The 15212-nt window shown below is 34.5% G+C and overlaps 1 protein-coding gene across 1 annotated transcript; it reads left to right on the plus strand.

The window, feature by feature from the left end:
• The first annotated feature begins 96 nt into the window (after nt 1–96).
• Nucleotides 97–14553, plus strand: LOC132558716 (DNA polymerase alpha subunit B-like). The gene is made up of 15 exons (XM_060223315.1): nt 97–175; nt 589–722; nt 2979–3061; nt 3193–3378; nt 3542–3729; nt 4545–4789; nt 6162–6224; nt 7015–7060; nt 8895–9013; nt 9552–9590; nt 10017–10090; nt 10579–10678; nt 11416–11531; nt 13301–13490; nt 13912–14553. The coding sequence occupies exons 1-15, from the start codon at nt 97–99 to the stop codon at nt 14068–14070; spliced, it is 1821 nt and encodes a 606-aa protein (XP_060079298.1). The 3' UTR covers nt 14071–14553.
• The last annotated feature ends 659 nt before the right edge of the window (nt 14554–15212 follow it).

Consider the following 15212-nt stretch of genomic DNA (forward strand, 5'->3'; position numbering starts at 1 on the left):
TAAAAGATTAACAAAACAAGCGGCAACCGGATGTATACAAAATATTACGCGGGAAAGAATAAATTTTGACAAGGCTTGTGGTATCTGTGTGAAGAAATGGCATCAGACGAAGACTTGAAGGACGAATTTTCAATTTTTGGCGTAGATCTTGAAAATCAAGATGTGATAGACAAATGTAAGTGAAAACGTATTTATATGAACATTATCAATGTTAGTTTGTATAAGTTGCACTTTTGGTAAGTCCGCGGTACATTGCGGTATCAATATGGTTAAAAAAGCATCTAGCATCCAATTCTGCACATTGATGCTCAATGAAACCACACGGAACTGTTGTCGAATACTTTCGATTTCCCAAAGCATACGCGATTTATTGCAAAAATCGTGTATGACAATCACGACAATACGGTATAACCATGGCATCCCGTGGCATTCAAGCATTGTTAGCTTGCATTGATGTGTTGGAATGTTACTGATGTAAAGATATCATAATTTGTCAGTAGCTTATAATCTATAGTATGACTTTAATATACATAGGTTCCTAATACCCGGCAGTTTCTATTCAATGATAATTTTCGATATTTTATTCAGTAAAAGAGTTGTGTGTCCTGTACCGACTAGATGCATCCCAAATCAGCACAGAATGGATAGCTTTCTTTAATACAAAGAAATCCAAAGGAAACATGACTCTTAGCTGTGAAGTGTTGGATCAGTTTGACAGAGAGGTTTGTGTTGAAGGATTGCCATATATGGACAACATTGCTTATCATATACAGTCAAACTTTGTTACTTCAAACTTGAAAACCTTGTTTAACTCAAAGTACTTTGTTGGTTTATAATAATAATAATAATAATAATAATAATAATAAATTTATTCAGGAAAGATTTGCACAAATGTATACAAAGCATGATAAATAAAATACATGTTACATAGTGCATAAGGTGAAAAATTGACATAAATAAAACATGCAACACCGGAACATTAAATCACAATAAAGACAGCTGATATATGTTGAACAAATCTATCCAAGAATAGCCCAAAAAGCGTAATAATATACGCTTATTTCCATTGGGGTCCTTTTGTTGTCTTATATAAAACTCCTGGTCAAACTCCCTATGCCCCATTACCACTTAGTTTGTGAAAAGAAAATCAGTCTGTCACAATAAAAACATGTTCATATAAGAAACAGTGCTTACAGGAAGTCATTTATTAGCACTCAATGTAAATGTCCCTGCACAGCTGAAATCACACCCTTAGTCTGGTACTCAGACTAATGTGTTCAAAAGACTTAAATATCAATAGAGAAAGCCGAAGAACACTACATCAGTTACCATAAAGTGAAAAAATAAAAGACAAGCAAATTTCAAGTGTGACGTTTTACCGATGTTTATTGCTTTTGTATGGTCTGTAGTGCTCATTAGATTGCTACGTTGACGTTGAGAGCTTCGTGAATAATGATGAACATGTTGATCATTATGAGAGAAATTATCCTTGCCAATTTCAATAAGAAGTGTAGTATGACAGAGCTTTTCAATATTAGCTTTTGTTAACCTTTAGTTTGCAATGACATTGTTCTGGGCCTAATACTTGTAGCTAAATAAAGTCCACCATTGTGCCAGATGTAGATTTAGCGTTATTTTCGTAAGTACATGAACAGTGAAACAAGTTATGCTATGACTTACTTAAATGATTATTATATTGATAAATAAGTCACTTATATGTTTAAATAATTCATTGGACTAGAAATTGATCTTATTTCTTAAAGCTTAACATTTTCAGTATAACTAGTTGTGTGTAATAGTCATCATATTGAAAACATCAAGTCACTATAGGTTCCATTCTGTTCTGTATTGGCAAAACATTGTTATTGTACAGTAGACTTAGGCTGTAACGACTGCCCATTTAGAGTGAACCATGCATACCATATGGAATTAACATAAAAACAAATATTTTAATATCTAATCAGACAGATATTCAGATAGTAATTTTTATCTAATTGACATCCCTTTAAATCCCCTTCATAAACTACATATAAGTCTTGAATAAATTGCTGAATTGTTTTCCTCTTTCTGTTGCTAGAAATTGGAATGCCTGTTTAGGGCTCTCACACCATAATTTTCAATGCCCCAAATAACCTCAGAATTGGGAAAACTTTCTAAATTGGGGTTAACAAAAAAAGATACTATTTTGCATTTCCGCCCCAAATGGCAGATATATATGCCCCAAATAACCTAAAATAGCTATATATAATACAAAATCTTATAGAAAACTTTGAAACTAGAACTCCAATATTCATTTTTCTCAAAGCCTTCACAACCCAGACAACTTGGGAGTTAATGGAGTTTGACTGTATTGCAAAGCTTTATTTACACTGGTGAATTACAATACCAATGCTTGCTTTGTATAATTATGATGCAATAATGCAAGGGACAAAATTGTAACTATTTTTTGCCTTACTGCTTCAAATATCTGTGGGTGAAAGGGACTTATTTTTGTATTAACAAATCATGCTCTCTGCAGTGGAGCAGGACCCAATATGGAAAATTTAAGGTAAGAGTTTAAGATTATGATGTTCTGTTGGTATTTGGTCAAATTTTTTACAATTCCTTATCTTTTTGAGGAAAAAATGTAACAATGTAATTGTGAACAAAATTAGTTTTAAGTTCAGAGTGGAAGTATCCAGATGAGCAATACAGGCCCATTTGGCCTCTTGTTTCTTTCAACTAGATACTCCATTTGGGTACTAATTCTTCTGGATGTTTAATTGTCAGATGAATGAGATCCATGGACCTCTTCAGTTTTGTATAATCTTAAAAATAAATTAAGTTTCCTCTTTTAAAATAGCGGTATAAATAACAGTGTTTCTTAATCATTATTGTTATAGGGTTGCACTTGTTGAAGGGACCTCTAATATTAAAACAGACAATGTTATCTATAAGTCTTTAAAAAGACATCTAATTTGTTTGATTCATGCTTGCAGAGACTCAACAAGAAAACTCCTCGCACACCACAAGTTAAAAAGTCTGGCCCAACTGTGTATGATGTCAACACTGTTCAAAATGGGTATCCTTTACTTTATGTAGACATGTGAAATATTTACACACATTTGTGTTGTCAATCAAATGTACCACTGGTAAGTACATTTTACATGCTAAATCATAAGTTTTGCTGTATTCATCCTTGATAACACCCAGCATTGATGAGAATGAGGCTGTTGAACTTTACAATGCTTACTCAGGAGCTTCCACACCATCAAATTCCAAAAAAATTGCAGCATCACAGAAGCGCCAGCTGACTCCTGATAATCCACCAGTCAAACGATTTACAAACAGTGTCCGCAGTCCAATGGTTCCGTTCTCCCCTGCCAGCTTCTCACCAGGGTACTAACCATTTGACTTTGTTATCATATTTTAAATGATATTGAACTTGAAATTTAAGTAATGAATGTTTGAAACTGATATTTTATACTTAAATCCTTGTTTATAGTATCAAGATTTCTTACAGAACCTGAAGAAGTTTGATTAAAAATATGTTTGGTTTTAGGATAACTCCCTCAAAGAAGTTCAGCTCAAGGTCAAATGCTGGAGAAAATGTTGCTTCACTGGGGATCAATGACAACACTAACTGGAAGGGTCAAGGTCATGATGTACACATAGCATATTATGATTCTAGAAATGCAATGGAACCACATTTCAAGTACATGTTTCAAAAGTTAACTGAAAAAGCTAATGGTAGGTACTTCAAATTTATCCTCTTTTTTGTTTGTTTGAAATAACAAGGTTAATCTAAGTGGGCTTAAATGTTTTATATATCAGGCAGATAAGTACCTGTAGGTGTCCCTCATCCTGTTCGTTTTGAGTATAACACCTTAGTCCCCCATCAGAAACATGGGGACTATAGTTTTGGCATTGTGTATGTCCTTTCACTGTCATGTTCAGGCTCTTTCTCCTATATACTACTTGTAACTAGAACTTTCTATTTAATATATGGGTTCACCTTAGAGCGGCAGTTTTCATGTATCAAAGGTAGGTCACTGACTTCCATTTTTATAATTGATCCTTATCAAAGAAAAAAACTGTCCAGGTGCTATCTCCTATGCTATAAGTCACTGGAACTTAATAGTTAGGATATGGGTTCATCTTAATAAGGTAGTGTGTTGTGTATCCAAAGTAAGTCACTTTTACAAACATTTTGATCAATGGCCTACATCAGAGAAAAAAAAGTTAATCTAGGCTTTATTTCCTACACTACTAGTCACTGGTTTTTTGTTTCAGGTATGGATTCACTTACAGTACATTCTTGGCATATAAGTTCACAATTAATGAGGGACTTTAAAGATAAAAATTAAAAGGACACTGCTCAATACTCAGAAATCTATCTAAAATGTAGTTATGCAGGAAATCATACCTTTCAAACATAAATAACATTTTAGTCGCATCAAATTGTTTTGGAAAAAAAGGTGCAGGTCGCATTTGCCTTTAACTTGGACACAAGATCTGTTATTCATTATTGCCGGTATATGTATCTATGTCATTCACCATTCCAGTTCTCAATGATATGATTGAAGACCTTGCGGAACAGCTCCAAGAGCAGCACAAGATAGAGGACTTGTCCCATGTAGCTTTACCTGTCCAGGAGCCTGTCACCGTTGTGGGACGGATTGGCTGTGACAGTATTGGCAAGCTGAACGCAAAGTCTGTGATATTGGAGGGCTCCCAGGAAACATCTGCTGGCAGGTGTATCCCTGTTGATCTGACTGAGCTCCAAGAGTTTTCACTTTTCCCAGGACAGGTATGTTATCACTGCTGTCATCACTAGTGACCAAGTAGCCCTGTTGCTAATACAGCATCCAGACATTTTAACTGTGTAATTTGGAGGTCTTTTGTTATTCTCATTTCTTATTTTGGATATCACTGACATCAAGATAGCAAATTGTTTTTTATTATGAAAATGATATTTTTCAAGTATTACCTTAAATCAATGTTCATTTCATATGAGATTTTATGAAACAAATTTTGGAAATTTTTATTTTCGTAAGTCTTGACTGGTTTCAAAGTCGAAATGTGGAAGACAAAATCAAACAAAGGCAGTCAGTTTTCAATTTGGTATGACATTATGTCCTTATTAAGTCATCACAATTAATTTCAGAATGATGCAACTTATGACAAATGTTCCAGGTTATACTACACTTGTAACATTCGTTGATATGCAGAAATGTCACATGATTGAATTCACTGCATGACAGCATTTCCATAAAAACCCACTAAATGTGTGCAGTTTTCTTTTGAGAAAAAAACAGGTCCAAAGTTGGGTGGCGGGTGGGAGGGGCGGTATGCACATTTATTTTGGAACATTTACTTCAGGTTGGTTATGTCAATAGAATAGGAGTTCTTATAAGACAAACAGTTTCAATTACTACACAGTCATCTTCATCAGATGACCAGTGTTGAGTTTACAAGCGCTGACATAGGTAGTGTATGTGATAGTAAGGAATCAACCAATGTTAGTTGAACATTCTGTGATTGATTTCTTGGCTTCAGAGATTTTTTTAGACTGAATTTTTGGGTATGCACATTATGCAAGTGGAAGCATTTTGTCGTTATTTTCAACCCCAAAAAGTACCTGCACTCATTATGAAGGGAAAGCATTTAGTCACTGCTTTGTCTGTCCATCCATCTTAATTCTGTCTGAGGCATAACCCAAAAACTATAAGAGGTATCAGCATAAACTTCATAGGTAGATAGATCAGAGCAAGAAGTACAGTGCCTAAGAACCATTATTCACTTTTGCATAATTTAGGAGTTATTGCCCTTTATAATTTTGCATAGTTAAATTTTGTGCATTAAAAACTATAAGAGGTAATGACATGAAACTTCCTTCGGAGATAGGGGGTAGTGCACAAGAATCATAACTTTCTTATGCCCTTAATTATATTTCATTCTTGAATTTTGTCCCAATCGGGGAGCATAACCTGTCACTGCTGGCCCTCGTACAGTATGTTTTTAATGTCACATTGATGTTTTTACTGTATTTTTTGCAAGTTTTGATATATAGGAATGATAATATGTCATTAAGTGAACACTGTCTACTTGCAGATCTACTACAATCAAAACAGCTTAAATTATATCTGTACTTCTATCAAAATGTCACTGGTCCATTTCAGATTGTTGCTTTGGATGGAATAAACATTACTGGGCAAAAGTTTGTTGCAAAGAAGTTACATCAGGTAAATGTCTAGCACCTGTCATTGTTTTGGGACATTGAATATACAAATGCATTATCTGTTGTTCCTCATTGATATTTCTGTAGATATATAAGTCTTCATGATTTTTTTTTAAGTATATTGTATGAAGGTTCCGATTGGTCATTTGATTAGCCAGTATCTTGTTTTACTTTTGTTCGTAGTTGTGATCAGGCATCTTAGAGTGCTTATATTAATTTCTATTCAAATCACTTTTTGTCCATAGTCCCTCTGTAAGCCATTCTTGTTATCAATATTTCTTGAGAAGAACTGAAGGATTTTTCTCAAACTTCATATGCTGGCACTTTAGTTGCACCATTTTAATTTTGAAACTGATCAAGGAACCAATGGTTGAAGTCTGTTATTATTTCCATTTTGTATTTGACAGTTAAAAATACATTTAGGAAATTTTTTATTTAATAGGAGATTCATACGGGGAGGAGGTTAGTGGAGAAATTTAAGATATATTTTAGTATATTTGGAAAGTATATAACTCACATTGAAGGGACATAACAATAGCTTAAAGTAGGATGAAGGTTTGTTAATTTCTAACAGGTGACCATGTTTTAATTGATAGTTAAAGATTATTATTATTTCTTATGAGGAATTTGTAAATTCCATACAATTAAGAGCAAATAAAAGTTAAGAAGTGAAAAGATCCAATTTTTAAAGAACATGAAGTTCAAACAATGGTGGGCGCCAAGAATCCTCTTGGATTTCAGTTGTCTGTCCAAAACTGTGATATCTACTTGATGCTTTTTTGCTTCATTTGAAGGGTGTCAGTCTTCCTCTACCAGATGTAGCTGTGAAGTCAGAAGCAGGTAAAACTTGATTTTTTTAGATGTGAAGTTTGTGATACCTCAGCAAGGTGAAGTCATGCTTCACCTACAATAAAGTATTATACAGTTATTCACCTTATCACAGTATTTGGATCTGAACAAAGACATGGAAATATTATAACAAAACTGAAGGAATTTTGTTACAAATCACTGTAAGGAACATGATAAGTTCCTTCTACTTATAAGTTTATGATAAGTTTATTTATCATTTCACAAACAGATTGATATCCAAGTTTGTACCATTGCGAATAACTGTTTCATTCTGTGTAAAAATTAGTTTTCATTTCAGTAATAATTACCATAACTTTAGTATGCAAATATGGTACCTACACCCATCTTTGTATCCCAAAAACAAAAGATTCAAAAATCCCGCCCTCCCTACGACCATGAGCCTTCACGTCATGAACATAGAGTTATTTCCCTTCCTCTTATCTTTATGGCTACCAGAGCGGGCGGACGTGCTATATTCAGCTGAGTGCCTTCCTTTTCCTTTTAGCTTAAGTCTACCTTATAGCCTATTATTTATATATCGGTTTATTGCTTTAAACCCATCCTTAACTATAACAGTCTTTTGCAGACGTTTATTTAGTTAATATATTGCTTTTAGGCCTCAATCGGCCGGCCTTTGTTCGGCCTTTGTTCGGCCATTTTGCTATACTCCACGCACCGAGCGCGTATCTACGTGTTTTGCGCTGTTCGGTTTTTTCGTGAAGTTTTTTTTTTCGCTTTTTATCGGTCGTATTATTTATTCGACCGTATATTTTGCTTTGCTTTTTTACGTTTCGTTAGCTTTTGCTTTCGTTCGTATTTGTTTGTTGGAGTTGTGTTTTTTCACTCCATTTATTTTTGTTACGTTTATTTGTATTAATAACTGTCGTTATTTGATTATTTATTTCGTAACAATTATGGATTCAGGGATGCGTCGTGGTTCAGCACATGGGTTCACTTCTACGGAGAGCACATGATGCCTGTCCCTTATGCCGGCCTTGTGTAAAAATTCATCCTCATCTTTAGTTTACCCCCAGCCCTGAGCCGAGGGGTGAGGTTGTCACTGCTGGGGGTGTTCTCACACTGAGCTCCGCCCTCGAGCAGTTTCCATGAATTGTCACATATTAACAGATACCTGTCAATCTTCATTATTCGAACCACCATTACTACAACTGTAACTATTACCATATTGTGTCACAAAAATAATCATAACCTGCTACTCGTGGAGAACTAACTACAAGAGGATTTAAGAGTACTCCAGACTTACAACCGACGGATACCAATATATTTAGAGTCACAGTATATTTCAATCAGTAATTAAGAAGTGAAAATTTACTATGATATCTAGGAATCATTTACAGGGCATATTGGCCAGCTGCCTCTGTCATCCGTACATTTAAATCTACTTCATGGTAACAAAGCTACACAGATCTGCTATTGATTTTGTCAACATAACAAATTCATCACTTTTACACTCCTTATAAAAATTGCCGGAGTTGATTCCATGGAAGTATCTGATGTCTACTAAAGTTTATTGTTGGGAAATCTGGTGATAATTACAGATAGACCAGAAATAGAACCAACTGTTTTGAAACCATGACAACTCAGTAAGCATTAAGATATCAGTATTTTACTCATTTGAACTTCTGATGACTGAAATTTTGTTAGGAAGCTGAAATACTGAATTAAATAAAAATTTTAAAGCCTCACATTTTTCCATATTAAAAGTGGTAAGAGATGTGTACTGCAATTGTATCAGTATTTTTCTTGAATGTAATTATGTAATTTGATCTCTTTGTCTGGAATCTGTACAGTATTTTGTTTTCAGGAAAACTAAGTGTAATAGTTGCGACAGGACCATTTACAACTTCGGATAATTTGGCTTACGAACCTCTGACAGACCTGTGTAAATACATCAACCGAGACTCCCCAGATGTCTGTATATTGGTGAGATGTACTACTCTTTCTTGCCACTGGACCAAATCAGACTGTAGCTCCAGATTGGGGAACTCTTCATAATTGATTATTATATACAAAACACTGATCTTTGTAAATCATGTACAGTGCAACTTTCCCACCATGTAGTTTTGCATCTAAGTTATAATGTTATTTTGACACTTACAAATATAAATATTTTTAATCAATAAAATATGCAGCATATGGAGGGCATGTAAATGCTGATAGAGAACGGAATGGTTAATGTGATATACAGAACAGAACTGGCAAACAGAGAACAGACTGGTTGATATAAAATGGAATCGCTTTAATTATATCCAAGTCTGGACCAGTTAAGTTGGTTCACTGCTGCAAACCAAAAATTCCTCAGCTGGTCAAATATTCATGTCTCATGCATGGTCAGTTTGGAGAAGTTCCACTGTATATCATTACAACAGAAATTATTTAGAGTGTTATCGCTCAAAGTCTCAATATTTTTCTTCATGATTATACATTAAAGCATTGATCTAATCGTTCATTTTCTTTGTAGCTTGGTCCATTCGTTGATGTAAAAAACGATCAGATTGAGGTAAGATGTGATTGTTACCTTGTTTTTTAGTATCTAATAATAATCAATAGATAACTGTAGGAGTGTCAATGGATTGCCATGAAAATTTGAAAAAGTGATAGGAAAGACAACTTAATGTCGATTTTGGAACATGATGTGAAGACTTTCTGTAAAATATTTTACAACCGAGAGCGTGCTAACAGAGAACTTAAGTTTTATAATACAAAGAAAATGGGATCCAGTGTCCTTGTGGGCAGTTTCATTAATTTTCAGTAAACTTCCTAGGATGGATTCCTAATACACAAGTCCGGTTCTAGTAACATATAAACAATTAGTATAGATGACCTGGTTTTAATGTTGACATGTTTCAACATACTAGGTATACTGTGCTCAGAACAGTGCATCAATTCAAAATACAGGACATATGGTATCTGATTGTACTTTCAGAAAGGAAATTGCACAACCTCATATGATGAACTTTTCTGGATGCAAATGAAAAGTCTCAGTGACATTGCAGACAAGTGAGTTATGATGATGTAACATTTTATCATACGTATTCTATCCCAAGACAGCTGTTAGCAGATGTAGTATGAGCTATATTTTTATTCCACCATCATCAGATGGGGTTGGCTGTTGGAACTGCAGCCATGGTTTGTCTGTTTTTTATGGAGAAGTATTTTTTGGATCATTCTCATATTTCATAAGAAAATACTTTTTGATTTTTGGACTGATAAGAAAAACAAACTGGCTGATAGGGGGCTTTTATTTTATTTTTACAATGGAAGTTTTTTATCTTTCACAAGACCAGGGACTTGCCTGGTTATTTTGCAAATTACTGCTTGGGTCTAGATAAGAATGACATTAATTGTTTAGGCCAAGTTGCAGAATTATTGTAAAATGGTTAATAATAAAAATGGTTCTCTAAATTTTACTCAGTAGATGTTTGTAAAAACTGCTATCCAATCAAAAACATCTTGATAATATGTGTAACTGCTCATTCATATTACAGCTCGGGATGCAAGTTCATAGTGGTGCCTTCTTACAGAGATATCCACCATGATTATGTATATCCTCAACCTCCATTTGATCCAAAGAACCTCAAGCCAAATGTAAGTTGGTAAAAAGATGAATAAAAGGATTGCTATTCATTTGTTGGAGAGTAAATACTGTAAATTGAATTAAGGAGCATGCATTCATCATATATATGTTGGTGCTTCCCTTTGACAGCATATTGTAGCATGCTTTGAAAGTCTTCAAAGCAAACTCCAATGTACTGAAAGAGTAAATTCTGTCTTATGAATAGGTTGGATGCAGATTTCTTTTGTCTTACAAATTTTCTTTAGAAATACTTAAATTGATAATTTGTTTTGTAAGTTCCTGTCCCGGTCTCCTGGTCTTTTAAAACAGGTAAAGCATTTCCATTGGTTTTGTAAAGACTTGTGGCATTTCACGCACATGGTGAGAGAAATGTCTACTTTGATTGGAAGATGCTATAGCAACATCTGAGTTCAGAATCACTGACCCCTAGAAGAATATGGTGAATGCTGGCAGATATCTGATAGTGAAAATTTATTTTTACTAATGTACTCTAGGTTTCTTGAAAACCTTATCATATTACATCCTTTCTACTTCACTGTCTTTCCCACCTGAATTTTCTCTCCTCTTTCTACAATCTGCCCAAAAGACATATACTTATAAATGCGTTCCTTTCTCTGCACACGTACACACAATTTTGTTTAATAAACATTTCTCTCTATTTTTAGCTTAATTGGCTGTTTTTATAGATTTTTATTGGCATCTTCTTCAAAATGCTATTGCCCTAACTTTATTATGTTGCTCATTGCAGTTGTCCAAGAACCTGCACTTCATGCCTGACCCGTGTACTGTGTGTGTTGACAATGTAGTATTTGGAATCACTTCCACAGACATCCTTATGCAGCTAGGTGCAGAGGAAATCTCTTGGTACGTAATCTCACAGGAATGTCAGTGTCACAACAATAAGCAAAGTTAAGCAAAATTCTCATCAGTGAAAACTTAGTAGCTGCTGTGAGAAAATGGGTACAAATGAAAGTAACAAAGTAAAGGAGAAGTAGGCACACATCCTGGATACTCTAGGGATTACAATCACTTTCACTTTCTGCACCCCTGGAACATTAAACAAAATCGAAGGTTCCCTGTGCAACACCTTGTGGACAAGACAACAAGACTATCGTATTTTTCAGGTTATAAGCTGCAGGGCCAATTTTTACTGATTTTTTCTATTTAATCCACATGTAAGCCACACCTTTTATTGAAAACCCTTGCATGCTGACCAAATTCTTATAGTCCCATGTTATTTCTTCTTGTAAGTTACATGAAGCCATTCCTATTGTAAACAAAACTGCAATCGTTCTAGAATATGACCTATACCCCGATGACCTATCGATCCCAGAACACAAAGGGCTATTGTAAACTTCTGCTATGGCTTCAAAGTAACTGTTAAAAGTCCAGAAGATATTATTGTGATTTATATTAAAAAATCCACAAGAATGTTATTTCTATTTCAATCTTCAAATCATCCTGTATACGATTGTAAATGACAGTTCTAGATGATCAATTTCAGTCACAAACACGTGATGGGCAGGTACTCATTTAAAAAACCCCAATACTCTCTCGTACTGGTGAACTTGTACGCTTTCTGTTTTTAGGTCATGGTGACCAATAGCCATTGTGCTTCGTCCGTTATTGTCTGCCTTGAATAAACGTTTGACATTTTAAACTTCTTCTACATAACTTCGGTGGGATTGAGCTCAAACTTGCATGAAATGATTCCAAGATGGTCTTACCCCTGTGTTTTTATTTTGCAATTATGTCTGAAATCCAAGATGGCCACCATAGCTGCCATCTTGAAAAAAATATTTCAAACTTCCAAAGTAAAGTTTCACTGGTGCCATTGATCTAAAAAAAATATAGTAGGAATGTAAAGGAAAGGTAGCCAACAAAGTGTTAATTTTTCTACCTTGTCAAAACTTTTATACCGCAACCAGGGAGGTCATTTTATAACATGATACCACAATCATGTTTTTTGTTGATTTTTTTGTTTTGTTTGCAACACTTATTTTTTTTTGCATGAAGCTTATGATTTGGAAAAATACGGTCACATTACTAGCTTTGATGTTTGGTATAGCTTTGATGTTTGGTATCACTCCTTTGTAATTTGCATAAGAAGCATATCAGCCTGTGATTGGTCAGTTTTTTCTCCTTGAACCAATCAAATCTACTTAGTTTGTGCCTTCAATTTTGCCATGACAAGTTCCATGGGTGCAGTTAACAAAAGTGATCGTAATCCCAGGAGTACTGAGACAAATTACAGTGAACAGGTAACAAAAAAAGAGAAGAATGCACTAGGGCACACATTACAGTGAACCGGTAAAAAAATAAAAGAGCTCAAATTACACTAACAATTTTGGGGAAGTAGGTACAGGGATACACATTACAGTGAATAAGTAACAAAATAAAGGGGAATTAGGGGTTTCTATTAAGGTCTGATCAATCTGGTTCATATACATTTGGCTAGTCAGTCTAACATAGATTATAGAATGTACAGCTATTTCACAATGATGGACTCTTAGGGTTCCTCATTATCTGTTGTTACAAGTTGTAATTTAGAAAATTTAGATACTATTTTATTAAGTATAAAGTTCATGTGTATGAAACGTAATATCACAGATATTTAATATTGAATATTGCAGCAACATCCCTGGATCAACAGATCGTCTAGGACGACTAACACAACATCTTCTTACCCAGAGGAACTACTACCCACTCTGTCCTCCTGCTGATGAAGTCAACATTGACTACAAATACTTTGAGGACAAAGGGAGGATACCAGTTACTCCACATGTGCTTATTGTACCATCTGATCTGAAACAGTTTGTGAAGGTAACTGCAGTATCTTATAAAAATGTTTGAAACATTTGTCAGAGTAGCTCCATTTGTAATCTGACCATATCTTGAGCAATATATAAGAATAATGATAAGATTTCCATTTTGCTGGAACCACAACAAAATATTTCAAGACAAATGTTTCATCTTCAAGACAATTTATTCACCAGTTAACTCTGCATAGAATAGTAGTTCATAAACCACAACTGGTATGAAATTTTATGATTTAGAATTTGAATTTCATTTATATGGTAACTGGTCCAGTAAGCCATCAACAAAAGGATACATGGAATTACATGCAGTTTCCTGTAAATCTGACATAATTAAGAAGTATAGAAGTTAGTGGTTTGAGTTACTTGTGTCAGTGACATGCCATTATTTAATCTGCAATATGCATGATACTCTGCTTTTATTTCAGGACATTCAAGGATGTTGTTGTATAAACCCAGGACGGCTCTCAAAAGGACAAAGTGGGGGCACATACTGCCGACTTGTGATACAAACAGACCAGCTGTCAAAGAATACAAACTCGTCATCAGTCTTACCACATCTGTCAGCACAGGTCCTCCGAGTCTAATACATATTTATAAAGATCAACTGTCATAGAGTGTAAATTCCTCATCATGACAGGTTTTCTATGGGACCAAATATTTTGTTAGAACTAGTCCTCTGTCTGATATGTGACCAGCTGTTAACAAGTACATTCTCATCAATAGTCATACCACATCTGTCAGTGCAGGTCCTCTGTGATGCCAATTGATTCATTTGGTCTAGTCCTCGATGCCAGATATCTGCAGACCGACTTGGGCAGTAAACGATCATCCCTAGTAAAACCTGTCCTATTGGGAAAAGTACATTAAGTCTGAAATATAAAGTACTATACACTAAACCTTCCCCTGATATGTGTCAGAACTCCAAGGCCGATATGCACAAACCAAACTGTTTCGCAGTCATGAGCACAGCATGGATAATCTAGGCAACTCTAGAAAAGATTCTGTCTTCATAACATATAACATACTTTTTTATGCTTTTTATGAGATAGGTGTTTTGTGTGCTTTCTTTGAAGTCCATATACTCGTCTGTATGATGCCTTTTACTATTGGCAATTTGTATTTTGTTACAATTTTTTTCATTCAGACATTATTGGTTGTAGTGTATTTATGGTATGTTATATACCTTTTATGTAAATGGATATGTATGAAATTGAACAAATAAATGTATTTAAAATGTAAGACAATGTTTGTTATTATTAAATGATTGGAATAAGTCATTAATATTTTGACATGTTGAGATTATGACATAGTGTATATCGTCTGTTGACAAATTGACAATTTCTTCTTTCTTAATTTCAGGATGAACTTTTACCAAATTTGACTGGAAATATATATTAAAATGTGGTGAAGATTCAAGTTATACATTTAGAGAGAAAGGGTGTGGCCATAGGGAAGTAGGGGTAGAATTGGTTCTTATTACCTTATGCATGATCAAATTTCACTTCTGGAAAAAAGTTCCGATTAAATAACATTTTAGTTTGCCACCAAGAAACAAAGCAGTTTTATTTGCTTAAATTTTATACATGATCATCATTAGTTCATGCAAGTTGAACTTTCAAAAAATGCCTCAAAGAAATAACTTTTTTTAACAAATGTAATAAAAACGGCCCCACACGTCAAGAATTGTGACTGTGAAATGTTGTTATCTGATTCTTCAGGAGTACAG

The sequence above is a fragment of the Ylistrum balloti genome, unplaced genomic scaffold (genome assembly GCF_031769215.1).
Source record: "Ylistrum balloti isolate Yb309-2 unplaced genomic scaffold, AGI_CSIRO_Ybal_v1 Utg369660, whole genome shotgun sequence".
Classification (NCBI taxonomy): Eukaryota; Metazoa; Mollusca; class Bivalvia; order Pectinida; family Pectinidae; genus Ylistrum; species Ylistrum balloti.